Source organism: Pongo pygmaeus, chromosome 13 (assembly GCF_028885625.2).
Source record: "Pongo pygmaeus isolate AG05252 chromosome 13, NHGRI_mPonPyg2-v2.0_pri, whole genome shotgun sequence".
Lineage (NCBI taxonomy): Eukaryota > Metazoa > Chordata > Mammalia > Primates > Hominidae > Pongo > Pongo pygmaeus.
Window position 1 is genome coordinate 22,702,476 of NC_072386.2, and position 14,881 is coordinate 22,717,356.

The 14,881-nt window shown below is 49.7% G+C and overlaps 1 protein-coding gene across 2 annotated transcripts in view; it reads right to left on the reverse strand.

Moving 5' to 3' along the window:
- Nucleotides 1–14,881, reverse strand: part of DNAI1 (dynein axonemal intermediate chain 1) — a 60,098-nt gene that overhangs the window by 13,203 nt on the left and 32,014 nt on the right. For both annotated transcript variants that reach the window (XM_054502758.1, XM_054502759.1), the window contains exons 9-13: nucleotides 14,213–14,347; nucleotides 10,342–10,426; nucleotides 6,695–6,812; nucleotides 6,351–6,394; nucleotides 663–910 (exon numbers count right to left, since the gene is read on the reverse strand). In XM_054502758.1, the coding sequence (XP_054358733.1) occupies nucleotides 663–910; nucleotides 6,351–6,394; nucleotides 6,695–6,812; nucleotides 10,342–10,426; nucleotides 14,213–14,347 (630 nt within the window). The remainder of the gene's footprint in view (nucleotides 1–662; nucleotides 911–6,350; nucleotides 6,395–6,694; nucleotides 6,813–10,341; nucleotides 10,427–14,212; nucleotides 14,348–14,881) is intronic.

Below are 14,881 nucleotides of genomic sequence, written 5' to 3' on the forward strand. Positions count from 1 at the left end.
TCAGCCTCCTCAATGTGAAGATGATGAAGATGAAGACCTTTGTGATGATCCGCTTACATTTAATGAACAGTAAATATATTTTTTCTTCCTTATGATTTTCCTAATAACATATTCTCTTTTCTCTACTTGCCTAATTGTAAGGATACAGTACATAAAATATACATAACACACAATATATGTGTTATTTGACTGTTGTCAGTAAGGCTTCTGGTCAAAAGTAAGCTATTAGTAGTTACGTTTTTGAGGACCCCAAAGTTATCACAGATTTTTGACTGTGTGGGGGTCAGTGTCCCTCATTCCCACATTGTCCAAGGGCCCACTGTACTCAGCTGGAGCCTGTCAGGCCCTGGAGGCTTCCAGCTATGTCTTCTGAGTTACTGATCACCACATCTAAGAGATCCTTAGCAAACAGATGGGGGCCCTCCTGAGGGAAGCTCTGGGGCAGCAGACCCCAGCTCTCACTGGAGACCCTCTTGCCTCCTGATTTTCACCTTCTGCCCTTTTCTGCCTTTTCTCACACCCAGATCCTGGCCTGATGGTACCTGCCATCCTCATCTCCTTGCCTGCGGTCCTCTCCTCCCCAAGCTCCCTCCCTCCTCCGGTGGCTCCAGGCCCACATGCTGCTCCCATCCTCACCCCTCCCACCCTGTTTCCAGGCTGACCTGCCACACAGGGTCCGAGTGCTTGCCAGACTTGGCTGAGCTGCAGAAGGAGGGCTGGGAGTGGGGCTTCTTGAGGTTGTAAATGGCCACGTTGCCGTCATAGTGGCCCACTGCCACCAGGTAGGGGTGCTCCACGTGGATGTCGAGACACATGATGCCGCTGTTGCTGCTGAACATGTACTCGGGGAAGCTGGGGTTCTTCAGGCTGTAGAGCAGCAGCATGCCCCGGCTCTGCTTCATGAAGTCATCTACCCAGGGAAGATGGGCGGCTGAGGTTGGAGGATCCAACTGCCCTGCCTGGAGAAGCCCCCTCACCCCTACCCCACTAGATGGGCAAGCCCTGCCCTGCTCTGCATCTGTCAGAGTGTGGGATTCCTCTCTGGGCTTCATCTTTTCCATCTGTGAAGTGGAATTATGAGATGTGACCTTTCCCTTCTCAGAGATCATGGAAAGATCCAACAACCAATCAAGGTGACCAGGTTTATTCTCCTAATTCTCCCCGAGGTGCAGGAAAGGGGGATGCTGGCTCAAAGAGCTGCTAAGTGAAGAAGGTGTGTGAGCTTGGGAAGGAGCAGAACCTCAGAGGGGGTTTGGATGCCCAGCCAAGGGCAGGCAGCTTTCCATAGATGCCTGGATAATGCCCATGTACCCCTCCCCCCAGCTAAGTATGGGCTAAGCTTGAACTAACATCGAATTGTCTACAGTGAGTCCCAAACTAGCCACCTTTGAGCATATCCCCACAGTCCCAGGTTCAGCCTGAGCCCTAGATCTAGGCATGCTCCCCAAACCCAGAAGTCCCAGGCCAGCCAGTCAGGCTTCCACAGGCCCACTTGGCCTGGGCGCAGCTTTTGGCGATCAACAATGGACCACTCAGCAGAGGCCCTTCTCCCCACCAGCCGCATGTCAAGGGAGTGCCTCCCACTCTTTCTTTCATTTTCTGTGTACTTGGCGCCCATCCTGATATGTAGTCATGAACATAGTCCCAGCCATCCCGCCACCAGCTCGGTCCTCCCAGCCTCCTCCCCAAGCTCAGGGGAGCCGAAGCTGGAGAGGTGGAAGGCTAGTGCAGCCCCCACCTGGGGGCACTCTGCTAAAGCTGAGGGCATGTAGGGGCATCAGGCCAGGTCAGTGGACAGGAGGAAGTAGACGCCACGCTACAGAGACAAGGATACCAGGCCAGCCACTGACAGCAGGCTTCCTCTCTTGCTGTGCTGTCCTAAATGAGTCTAGCCCAGGACTGGCTCCAAGACAGCAGCTGTTTAATGACTCCCTTATTAAGTCATGCAAGAGGCACTTGGAGGGGGTGTGTGGTAGGCTGAAGAAGGCCCCCCTGCAAAGATGTCCATATCCGAATCCCCTGAGCCTGTAAATATGTCACTTTTCATGGCAAAAGGGATTCTGCAGATTTGATTAAGTGAAAGAACTTGAGATGGAGGAGATTATCCTGGATTATCTGGGTAGACTCAATGTAATCACAAGGGCTCTTATAAGGGAAAGAGGGAGGCAGGAGAGTCAGGGAAGGAGATGTAACCATAGAAGCAGATGTCAGAATGATTCGATTGCTTGCTGGAAGGGGCCACAAGCCATGGAATGTGGGCAGCCTGTAGAAATTGGAAAGGGCAGGGAAAGGGCTGCTCCTCTGGAGCCTCAAGAGGGAATGCAGCCCTGTTACCACCTGGTTTTGGTTCTGTGAAACCTATTTTGGACTTCTGACCTCCAGAACTTATGATAATTTTGTGTTATTTTAAGCCATTAAATTTGTGGTAGTTTATTCCAGCAGCAACGGGAAACTAATATAGTAGACATTTAGGGAAAATTGACCCAAACCTACTTTAGGAATCAGAGAGAGAGGCTCCCATAGATGGCACTTTTTTTTTCTGGGATGGTTTGGAAGCCATCCCTCTAGAAGTCAGCTGGATGGATGCAATGCTCCTCCGCCCTTCTGATAACAATAATGAAACCTTCTCTCCATTTCCCATACCTCAGCCTTGCCACCTTCGACTCCAGGAACAAAAATGCCCCTTGCGTTAGGACTTTCACAGTTTCCAAAGGCAGGGGACTAGCCCAAGGCTGCTCTAAAGAAGGGTATCAGTTGCTAGAGGGTTCAAAACCTCAAGCATGGCCCAGAGGCCATGGTGCCGAGCTGGGCTCAGCCTCTCGAGCAGCTGGGCTTTTCCAGGCACTCTCATTCGATTAGAAGTCATATTTAAACAGTGTGGAAATAAGAGCAAGGCCTTAGAGACAGAATACATCAAGTGGGACATTTAATTTGATTTAGGGAAAATGAGGCAAACATTTGAGAACCTAAATAACTAACCAGTAATTAAACTAACAACAGGAATGTCCTTGCATTACAACCCAGCAAGCACAGTGGCTTTTAAGGACTGTATTTACAAAGAGACCTGACAACATAATTAGTCCTGTAAATTTTACGCAGCCTGCAGCCGAGGAGTGATGGATTTTGTGTGTGGAGGATGAATGAGGAGAAATGAGGTGGATGAATTTCCATTTTCAGTAAATGAAATTAACACTGCTTAATTAGTGAAGCTGACAAATAAATGATCAGGAAAGATTTAAATCCCTAAAAGTGTATCTCTGGCCTGGGCAGGCCCAGGGACAGGCCAGGATGTGGTGGGACAGAGTGGGAAGGGATTTAGAGCTGGGACTCAGAGCCTGACATTGGCCCCTTTTGAGGGTGCTGTCCCCAGAGAGAGGCTGGGCTGGGGAACAGCTGGCTCCCCTGCTCTTCCAATACATGGCTCTCTGGGAAGCTTCTTGCCCCATCTCCTGTGTGATAGCCTCAGGACCACACAGAGCATCCTGATCTGTTCCACCATCCATGCTTGGCAGACCATGAGAAGTCCCTGTTTCCCTGCTATGAATTGGCTAATGGGCTGGAAAGGACCCCTTCAGTACAGCTGGCTGACATCATTGCATCCCAGCAGTCCCAAGGCCATCTCTTCTTGGGCTAGTTCCTTTTCTTCTAACCGTCCTCCACCTGCTTTATACCTACTGACAGCCTCTTTCTCTACTCTGCTGGGAACATGTAGCCTGGCCCTAGGGGGGATCCCAATCTTTGCCCTTTAAGCAGCCTATTGTGCTCACTACCTACCCAGCAGCTATAGAGGGGAAGCAGGTAGGGATGTTTCGGTGCTGTTACAGGAAATTGCCCAGATTCCCTTTTCTCTACCTGCTTGTTCCTGGCTGGCTCCAACCAACCTGGCCTGTCCCAGAAATGAGGGAATAGCCCCAGTCCTTCCTAGGGTACATACCTACCCCTGCCAAAGTTTTATTTGGATGAGTCACAGAATAAATATCTGGGAATACCATAAAAAGGAGGTTTATGAGGTCTAGACTCAGCTCACCAGAGTCAAATCCAACAACAAACCCAAATTCTCACTCCAGTGTTTGTCCTCATGAGGCAAAATCTGATTATGGGAGGGTGGTATCTGGGAGCTTCCAAAGACAGTGTGATGGATGCTGGTGAGACCAGCTGCTCCTCATAGTGACCCCATCCAGCAGCTAGGGTGCCTTCTGTCTGCCCCAGCTTCACCCTCTTTCTCCCATGGAGGCACTCAAGAGCATGGGACTCCCAGAGGCAAGCTCAGGATGGATGCAGGGGCCTTCCTGAGTCTCAGCCCAGCCTGGTTCTATTCAGGCCTCTGCAGGTGGTTCTGAGATATGCAAGGCTCTGGAGAATAGATGCTCATCTGAAAGCCGGCCAACAACCCCCTAGCCAGTGACAGCAAAAGCAAATACCACTGCCGCTGCCACTGGGCCCTGCTCCCTAGGAGAGTCCCTCTGTCTCCACACCCCCCTTCTCTGCTCGGGCCCCCTGAGGGTACTGCAGGAAAGCTACGAGAAAGAATGACAGACAAATCAGCAATGATTGTCCTTTATGTGTAGGTGGTTCCTCCACTTGCAGTGTGTTTACTTCTTCTCTCTCAAGCGTACCTCACAATAGCCCTGGAATGGAGGCCTGGCAGGTTGTCAGCCTTTCCGTGTCACCAATGAAGAAACCAAGGCTCAGAGAGGCTTCTGGCCCCAAGTGTCACTGGAAAGTGACACCCCCACCCCCAGGACTGTAGCTGACGACAGGTACCACTCAGGCACGTGGATGTAGCTAACAGGATCAAGGAAAGACAAAGAGACTGTTCTCAGGTAAGTGCCTGCCCAAAGGACATTGCTGGGCTTGTCAGGCTCGAGGTCATCTGCTGGTGGGAGGTGACCTACTCTACTGCTCCTGCCCAATGCTGCCCAGCCCCCCAGCCCCCATGACAGCCTCCACATGACCCCGACCAGCTGAGCCTGCTTCCGAACCGGGGTTGGGGGAGAATAGCACTAAAACTGAAGCAGTTTCCCCTCCCACCTTCTGGGGAGCAGCCCCTACACCCCTGCCTCAGACCTGGCCAGAGAGCCTGGGTTGAGAGTAGCCTCACAGTGGGGTCCACACCCACTCCTGGGAGGGCCTGCCCAACCCAACCCCTAGGCCCTGTTCCAGGCCCAGTAGCTGCAGCAGAGGGGGAGGAATGTGCTAGTTCCCTGCCAGAGGGGGAGGGCACTTCCCACTTGGCAGCAGCCCACCCTCAGGAGTGGGGACACAAAGCAGGCATTTAGGGCATCCTCAAAGGCGGCCCAGACCACAAGACTGGGAGCAGCTCCAAGGTCTCCTCCCTGAGAGGAATGACAAACACCCCCTCCCCCTCCCCACCCTGGTCAAAGAATGGGCGGACAGGCAGTCTGAGGGGCAGTGACTGGGAGCTTGTATGCCTGCCAGCCAGTAGCAGCTTGGAGAATGGAAAGGTTTTTGTGTTTGCAGAAGCTGATCCTCCCAGCCAGAGAACAAGCTGTTAGCACTGGGGAGCCGAGACTACTGCGAAGTGTAGGGCCCTCTCCCGTTGGGAAGGGGGAATGTCCAGGCCAGCACAGCGCTAGGGGCTTCTTCTGGGACCAAGTAACATGAAGGGAAAGCAAATCGCCTGGACACAGTTTCCATTGTGCTGCCTTCCTGCCTCGGGTGGATAACTGGCAGGGGTGGGCACACTCTGGACAGCAATGGGCTCCCAAGGTTCAGGGGATCCCATCCCCCATGGCCCCACCCACCCGATCAGGAAGGCCTGAGGAGAAGGCAGGAAGGGGGGCCTCCATCCCCACTCCACAGTGTGGTTAAGGTCCTGCCATCTCTCCTTGGGATGCCTGCATCAGTCTCCTAACTGGTTTCCTGGCCTCCAGTCTCAGGCCTGCAATGCCTGCAATTCCTCCCTGCGCTGGTCATGTCCCTGTCCTTGAATTCCTTCAGTGGTTTCCCCTCAGGTGAATATCCAAGCTTTTTGGAATGGCTTACCAGGCCCTTTGAGGGCTGACCCTGGCCCCCCCAGCAGCTTCCTATTCTGCCATATTCCTCATGCCTCCAAACCTTTGCATATGCAGGTCCCTGTGCCAGAAGTGTTTTCCCCTCTTTCTTCACCAGAATAACTCCTTCAAGGTTCCATTGGCACATTCAGCTTAGAATATTCCTTCACCCAGCACTAATTGCCAGTAGGATTGTGGATATGCCCCATTAGACTGTGAGCCCCCTGTGGGCAGTCATCTTTGTATTTCTTACAACTGGCAAAGAGCTCTGCACAGAGTAGGTACTTAGTGTTTGCTGTTTACATGAGCAAATAAATGAATAACCAGATCACTTACAAGAGCCATATCCCACTGCAAACAGATCCCTGTACTTTGGATTCCTGCAAAAAAAAAAATATGAATCCATTGGCATAGGAAATGAACATGGCCCTCCTGTGGACAAGGGCCTTCCCATTGGCACTGGTGCCTAAATATACTACAGACATCTATTCTCCAGCTTAGGCCCTCACCACTTGGGAGTCCTGGGGGTGGTCCTGCGATCCCATAAGAATCCAAGTTCCATATTTTTCCATACTGTCACATGTCATACTCAAGGTGGTTAAGTGCAGAAGGGGGTACTGGGGATTTGGGATGTAGAGGGCATTCAGGGGCTCTGCGTTTGCTGCAATGCCTATACTTACCAGCAGAGGGCGGTGACGGACAGGCGCTTGGCTTTGTCATTTTGGAACTTCCAGAGCGGCAGCAGGGTACCCACCTGGTCCCGGTATTCATCAGCAGGATCCTCATAGTACTTAAAATCTTAAACACACACAGGCAGAGTCAGCCCTGGGACTGCCGCTTTATGGCAAACCCAGGTCCACCACTTACTGTCTGTACCTCCTTGGGCAAAACAATGAGCCTCTGTTTTAGAGTGGGAATAATAATACTACCTATCTCAGAGTTCTGTTGTGAGGATATATGAATTGAGTTAATATATGCAAAGAGCTTAGAAAAATGCCTGGCACATAGTAAGCTCTATGTGTTAGCTATTGTTACTGTCGTTGTTGTTGGAGGTACATTACAATACACCCACCATGTCTACATGGATAAAATCCCAGGTTCGCAGCCCTTGTTCCCATGTGTTTCCCTAGCACTTCAGAGGCTCCATTTGGAGGAGCCAAATTTCAAGGGTTCAGCTGCCAGGGGCTGATTAATAGTTCTATTAATTCTGCCTCCTAAATCCCTAAAATGCCGCCCATTTTCATATCCACAGCCAAGCCTCCCTATAATGAAGCTGCCTAGATCCCCCATGGGTTCTCTGAACTCAACTTCATCTCCTGCCCACAAAATTGTCTCTGCCTTCCACTTTCTTTAAGTTAGATAGATGCCCCATCCTCCCACTTGTCTAAACCAGAAATGAGTAATCCTTGACTGATCTGTTTCCATAATTTCTCATATTTTTCTTCTATCTTTTTAATTCATTCGCTTCTCTCCAAACCCATAGCCCCTGCCCAGGTTCAGGCCCCAACATCCATCACCTGTATTATGACAACATCCCTCTAACTGGTCTCCTACCTCCAGTAACTCCTTCTCCAACCCTTGTTTCACAGAACAATCAGTGTGAGTACAAACAAGGCACCTCACGACACCTCTTTCCTCACTCCACTGAAACCCCCTCAAATGGCTCTCCTTGCAGAGGAGATCAAACCGAGAGGAGATCCACGTTATTTCTAGTCAGCTGTCCGTGTCCCCTCCATATCAAATCATGCCAATGAGTCCAGTTGTCTCCTGTTTTGGGTGTTTCTACATAGTTTTCCATGTCTAAGATGCCCTGTTCTTCCTGGCAAACTCCTACTCACTCCAGATCCAGATCAAACTCCTTCTCATCTATAAGGCCTTCATTTTCTTTTGAGCAGAGTTAATTTCTTCCTCTGTTCCAGCCCTGCCTCTCCTCTACTGAAACATCTGTCACACTAGATTGCCTCTATTTATCCTTTTGCCTGTTCTCCCCCACCAGGCAGTATCTGGAGAGCAGGACACATATATATTCTCTGGGTCCCCAGTGCCTAGCACAGGGCCAGCCACAAAACAGACAACCAACAACTGTTTAAAGAATGCAGTGAAATTCATTAACAGAAGTGAAGTAGTTCTTGATCTTCTTTTGACAAAGGGTGACCAATTAGAAAATGAATCCTGTCATTCAGTGAAGCCAAGAACATGCCCAGGCCTGACATCTCCTATAGTGCCCATACCTTGAGGTTGTGGGACTTCACTCAAACCTCAAAAATGTCTCAGAACAAAAAAGATTCAAGTGGTCAGAGAGGCGTGAGCCTTGATTACATCAGAGATTCCCCAGCTTGGGTTATCTTTGAAAATACTTCAATTCAGAGCAGAGATTAATTGGTAACACTTCTCTATTTTCATGTCTCCTTCATGATTACACTTTCCCAAAGGGAAAGGAGTATGCAATTAAAAAAAATCAAAGTTCAATGCATTTTTATGTGATTGTGTTCTTATAAATGAAAGTGGTTCACCAAGGCCAATTTCTCCATGGATATTAATCAGGTTTGCAGCCCTTTGGTGGGCCACTTGCAGAGGCTGGGTTTCAAGAAGCCACGCTGTGTGAGTGACAAACTCATTCACAGCTGCTGTGTACTTTGACAGCTTTGAAAAGCACTCAAGGTCGTTTTCCAGCCTGAATGATAACGAGGGGGCTTGTTTAGGCTGCTGGTTTTGGCAGCCCTGGTTTCTGTGTCCCATGGGTGAGCAATGAGCATCAAGTCACCAAGAAGAGCCCTAGGCTGTCAGCAAAGGAGACCAGCCAGCATCGAGGAGCTGCCAACTCTGGGAAGGCAGCTGCTCCAAATAAATGCACAACCTCTTAGGGAAATACAAGCCACTTGGGAATGTGCTGTTCATGCCATGGGAAGGATTCCGTTTCCCTGACACTGTCAAAGACACCAGAATTTCCCAGGCCCCCAGGATTTAAGCATTTCTGAATCAATCTCTTTCTTCAACTCATCACTAATTAATCACCAGGATAGATCTATTGAGTGTGTTTATTTGAAATGTCTCTTCCAGCTCAGTGGCTTTGCAGCCTAGCGGCGAAGTGCTTAGGTGATGGATCCAAGGGGCCTGTGTTCGAGTTCTGATTCCGCCACTCACACTTCACACTAGCTGTGACTTTGAAAAAGTGGCAACATCCCAGCCTGAGTTTCTCATCTATAAAATGGAGATAATAATGGTATTCACCTCACAGTGTGGCTATCAGGAACAAACAAAATAATAACATGTAAATTGCATAGCACAATGCCTGACACACAGGCTACTCCCAGTGAATGCTGGAGCTTGTTTCTCACTATTATAACTGTTCCCTTTTCTCCATCCCTTAAGACACAGGCTAGGTCAGGTGTGGTAAGGCCCATTCCACCCCACACTTGAGCCTCACCTCCACCTTTGCCCTGTATTCTACACAATCACATCCTCCTCCAGCCTTGCTCTCATCGGGCTGTGTCCCTGCCTAGAAAGTTTCAGTTCTCTGAACTGTCTGCAGAGATAGGTCACATTCCTTGCATGATATTCAAGGCCCTTCATTAGTGGGCTCCAACAACCTCTTGCGCCTGAACTCTCACCTCTTTTCAATGAAGATCCTGTTTGGGTCAGGGAGCCTGCTGTCCCTTGTCACCAGAGTCTATTCCTATTCAGTTTCACTGCCAAGACACTGCTCATGCCATCCCTGTCGAGAACATCCTCCCTGTAGCTATCTTCCCTCACACACTCTGCTTCTCCCTTGGCATCTAGCTAAGCCCTCTCCAAAGCCTTCCATAACTACTCCCACTCATCCCTCATTTTCCTTCTCTCCTACGTGAGGATCCCCAGAGTGGTTTCTGTCTACCCCATACATTCTGGCATTTATAGCATTCCCAAAGTGCTCTGAGTAGAAGACAGAGCATAGAATGAGGAAGCTCGAGACCTCTATTTGGGTCCTCTCTGCCACTCACTAGTCAGGTGGCCTTAGCCTTAGCTTCCTCATGTGTACAGTATGGGCAAGTCTCTGCTCTGCCTGCCTCCCAGGGTTATCAGGAAGATGAGACTGGATCACCAATGTGCAGGTATTCTTTGCTGCACCATTTCCAGATCTCATCAGTATACACATTGTTTCTTATGCCATCAGTCATGGTTAATCCACATAAGTCTTGTCTCCCCAGTGACATCCAGAGGGCGGAGGGATTACTTTTTCTCCGCTTGCACCTGTAGGAGCTAGCATGAGACACCCAAATAACCCAAGCTTTTATGAGAAATTTTTAATACAGGCAATAATAGTGGTTTCCAGAACTTCAACTCTTACCTTGAGCAATGTCATCATATGTATTCTGGTTGACCATCCGCTCCATGATCTTAGCAGCTTGGGACAATTTGATGATATCATCAGTCTGTGGGGATACAGAAACTTCAGGTCCTCATAAACCAGCACTTGGCAAGGTCATATGTCCTGAGCCATGTCACACTTGCAATCAATTCAGCAGTACCTCTCTGCCACTACTCACCCCAGATAGCTCTGTAAAGGTTTCTCTGCATGTCTCAAGGCCCAGCTCATGCCACTACCCTCTTCTAGGAACTCCTACTTCACAAGTGGCACAAAGGGTCTGAGCTGATATACTTGGCCCCTGGGTAGAACCTACTTCATGCTTTCATTCTGGACTTGTTTTGGAGGAGGCCTATCTCTGAGCACAAGACAGGGCATTGAAGAGAGCCCAGGAAGGGTCTGCAGGGGAGAGCAGACAAGGGCAGGTTGGAGCCTTCTTTGGTGGAGACAGAAAAGTTTTACCAGCTCAGAGAGTGAAAGACTCCCATTAAAGGCCTCAAAGATCATCTGGTTTTATCCCTTACTCAGTCACAGGCTGAGGAAGGCACCAAGGCCCAAAAAGGGGAGAGACATGCTTACATACATGGAGTACAAGGCAGAACTGAGACTCCTAATTCCAGGCCCTCCCCACAGCCCAGACCAATGAGAAAGCAGGAAGCTTAACTTCAGGAAAACGTGACTCATCTTGAACCAAAAGGAAGCTTGCCATTGTGTGAAATTCCATAAATCCCCAAGATGAGGTACTTGGCAGGTTGACAGAAGAGCAAAGAGTTTGGGACTAATAGGAAAGGCCCAGAGGGCTTAGGGCAGGTGGTAGGAGTGAGCCAGCTGAATGGGCAGCCCTCCAGGGTGGGGCCAGGGGGCCAGGCCCATGGCTCCCAAGGATTCGATGTCTCAGAAACAGCAGTGTCAGGTAGCGGTTAAAAGGATGGGTTCTAGAGCCGCACAGACCTGCACTCCTATCCCATCCCACCAAAATTAGAACCCGGTGGCAACCTCTGGCAAGTTACTTAGCTTCTCTGAGTCTTAGAGTCCTCCTGGTAAGTGGGGGCGGATGGTGGCATCTGCCTCATCAGGTCATTGTGATGGTGAAATGTGATAATACATGTTAGTGTTTAACCCAGTTCCCGGTGGTGATGGTGTCAGAGGAAACATGCAGAGTAGTGCAGCAGAGGGTTATGAAGTCACTTCTGGGGAACTGACCTTTGAGGACCTTTTGCCACGCCTGAAAGAGACGCCAAGTTTATCTTAGAAAACTGACCAAGGAGGGCATTCATTGGAGTCTTGCAGTCACAGACCTCAGAGTTCACCTGGTTCCAGCTACGCTCTCTATTCTCTGACCCAGAGCAGGAATCCTCTCCCCTTAGCAGCTTCCTGGCAAGTGTGACTCTCCCCAGGTCAGGCAGTGTTTTCTGTGGCCAGATAGCCAGTTAACTGAAACTCCCTCCCTGCATCTTCTACATATGGGCCCAACTCTGTCCTCTGGCCACAAGGAATTGGATGCTTGGTGATAGCTCCTTTGAGGTAGGAGGACACAGCCACATGCCCTCAAGTCAGCACTTCCTCAGGTGACTCCTCCCAGCTCCATCAGTCATGAAATGGCATGTCAATAACAATAGCTACCATGTATTGATCAGTAGCACAAAAGTGTTATGTTAGGGTCTGCACTGTATTATCTTGGGTTCTCATGAAAATCTTGCAAAGTAGGTATCATTAGGGTATCTTTACAGATGAAGAAACTGAGCTTTCAGAAAAACTGAGCTAACAAATGGCAAAGCCAGGATATAAATCCAGGTCTGTAGGTTCCAGGGTCCATGCTCTCAGACCCACACAGCCAGCCAGTGCCTCCCCAGTCTGACCACTCCTCTCCTGGCCCTGGGAGATGCAGGTTTCCAGTTGTGTTCTGAGGAGAGTGTTGTGGGCTGTCACCTCCCTTGTCCCAGATACTATGCTACTGGAGCAGCCACACATCTTTATTAGTTCTGACTGAACTTGCAGCCTGTGAGCCCTTTCCTCCTTTCCTACCTAATTATTCAGATCAGACAAACGTGCATTGATTTCTGTGCATTCACCCAAATCATTAATGAGACAGAGACCTGAGGTCCACCAAGAAGGCCCTTCCTATAGGATATCATGAAGTTTTTATCTTTTCTCCCCTCCAGCACATTTGAGTTTTCTATCCACATAATCAGACCCCATTCTTTGAGGAAGGGGTGTCACTCTGTTCAAGCACTGGGCCTGGGCAATGGGGAAGGTGACTGCCTCTCCCACTGTGTTGCACAGACAGCCTGGCCCAGTACTTGGGATTTCTAATTATTGCCTCGGGGAGAGGGTGCACGCCAAGGCATTCACTGGGTGGGGCTGGGGGAGGGTGTCCTGCCTCCCATGTGGACTCTTGGTCCAGAGGGCTGGAATCTGCTTGTACCATAGTCTTCCAAGTCAGCTAAGCTGGAAGAGTCCAGTGTGATGGAGAGGGATGGTCCCTCATCCCTGAGGATGTTAGACACCAACTCTGGCAAGGCTTAGAAGACACAGGTCAGATTCTAGTCTCAGCCACAGGGACTTTTCTTCTGGTTTCTAGGTCCTGGTGATTATAGTTGAGGTTTCGGCAACCATGGGTCCCAGCACAGAGCTTACAACCCCTGATGGATCTTCATGTGAACCCTGACCTAGGCCAGTGGCCCCTGTGAAGCCTCTAACCTCTAGAGAATGGATCAGGGGAAGCCAAGGGTCTGCACAGAGTAGCAGGGCAGGGGCTCCATCTTTCACCTCAGATTTCCAGTACCCAGCACGGCCATGATCACTACGTACTTGGTCAGTGACTGAATAAAACAGCATTGGGACAGTTCCTATAAAGCCAGGGCAGGGGACCCTCAAACTTCCCCTAAAATGTGACATGATCAGGATAATGAAACAGAATTAAGCGAGAGTGGACACACCTCAGGCATAGGAAGCAGCACTTCCTTTAACTGGTCCAGCTTCAATTCTGGAGTGGAGCAGAACCACTTCCCCGAGAGCAGCCATGGGAACTCTCCGAGGTGCTGAAACCAGCCCCCAGATTCCTGTGGACATTGTCCCTCCCATGCCACTGCAAGTCAAACCCATCCTGATCCACAATGGGACTCCGGTTCCTGATCCAGATTTCTGTCTGTTAAAGGGACAAATGTGGCCCTTCAGCGTCTCCCTGTGGCGACCCTCCCTTCAGTGACTTCCTATAGTTGCATCACTGTGACTCCCACAATGATCCCCAAACCTGTGCTGGCTAGACCCACAGTGAGCCCCCCAGCCATGACCTTTATAATGACTTCTACATGGCTCTTCATGGAAAATCTAGCCCAGGGTGGCCAAATCCATTGGCCTAGCATTGATGGTACCTATGATCATCTCTGATCTGGCTCCTGGCCCCTGAAGATTCACCTACAGTATAGGACACAAGTAAACCCAAGTACTGAAAGTGAAAAAACATCTCACTTTCCCAGATCCTATAAGCCCTTGCCGAGGGAAGTGGTGCCTTATCCTCACATTCCACCCCCACCCTGAGCAGACTCCCCAGCTCTTCCAGAAGGCATATAGTGCTTTCAATAAGGAATAAGTCTTCTGTTACCCTCTAGCTCAATAATTCTGAAATACTGCTAGCCTCCAGATCTATCTTACTGCGGGGAGGTATGGAATGCTAGAGGCAGTTGTAGCTCTCTTCACATCTTCCCCTAAGGAAAGAACTATTTATACCTCAACATTAGCCCCTCATTTAAGTATCTGTGAACCCCTCCCAGACAGCCAGGCTTCTGTCTACCCAGAGGCCAAGGCCTCATTCAGAAATTCTGTGGCAGAGTTGTAGGAACTAACACCAAACCTGAGACTCCATAGATGTCAGCTTCCTCATGGCCATCTTCCCTGACTTTTTAGCCACTGGGGTCTTTGCCTTCTCCTTCTCTTTGGTCTTTTCCTGCTTCTCAAGTTCCTCTACGTAGGCATCATAGATCTCCCACTAGGCAAGGGTGAGATAAGAAGGATCATTGTAAGGTGCAATCTTTACCCAGACAGCTCTTTTCAGCCTTCAAGACTTAAGGAATTGGTCATGTTAACCCTGGCAACAAGCATCTTCTACTTGGCCCGTTGGAATTATGCATTCAATACCTGTCTTCCCTACTAACCATCAGCTCTGGAACAAGAATGAAAGAGTTCTGAGGACATCTCTGGGCTGGGCTTACATACCCTGAAACCCAGAGGCTGGGTCTTCAGCTGAAGATCAACATTGTTCTAGCACGCAGCCCCCAGCAGGCAGAACAAATGGGCAAACATCAGGCTAGTTCCCATTTTTGTTGGTGATTTAAAAGACTCTGAATCAGAACATTTAAAAAAATAGGCCAGGCACAGTGGCTTACACCTGTAATGCCAGCACTTTGGGAGGCTGAGGCAGGTGGATTGTTTGAGCCCAGGAGTTCAAGACCAGCCTAGGAAACATGGCGAAACTCCATCTCTACAAAAAATACAAAAATATGCCAGGTGTGGTGGCATGCCC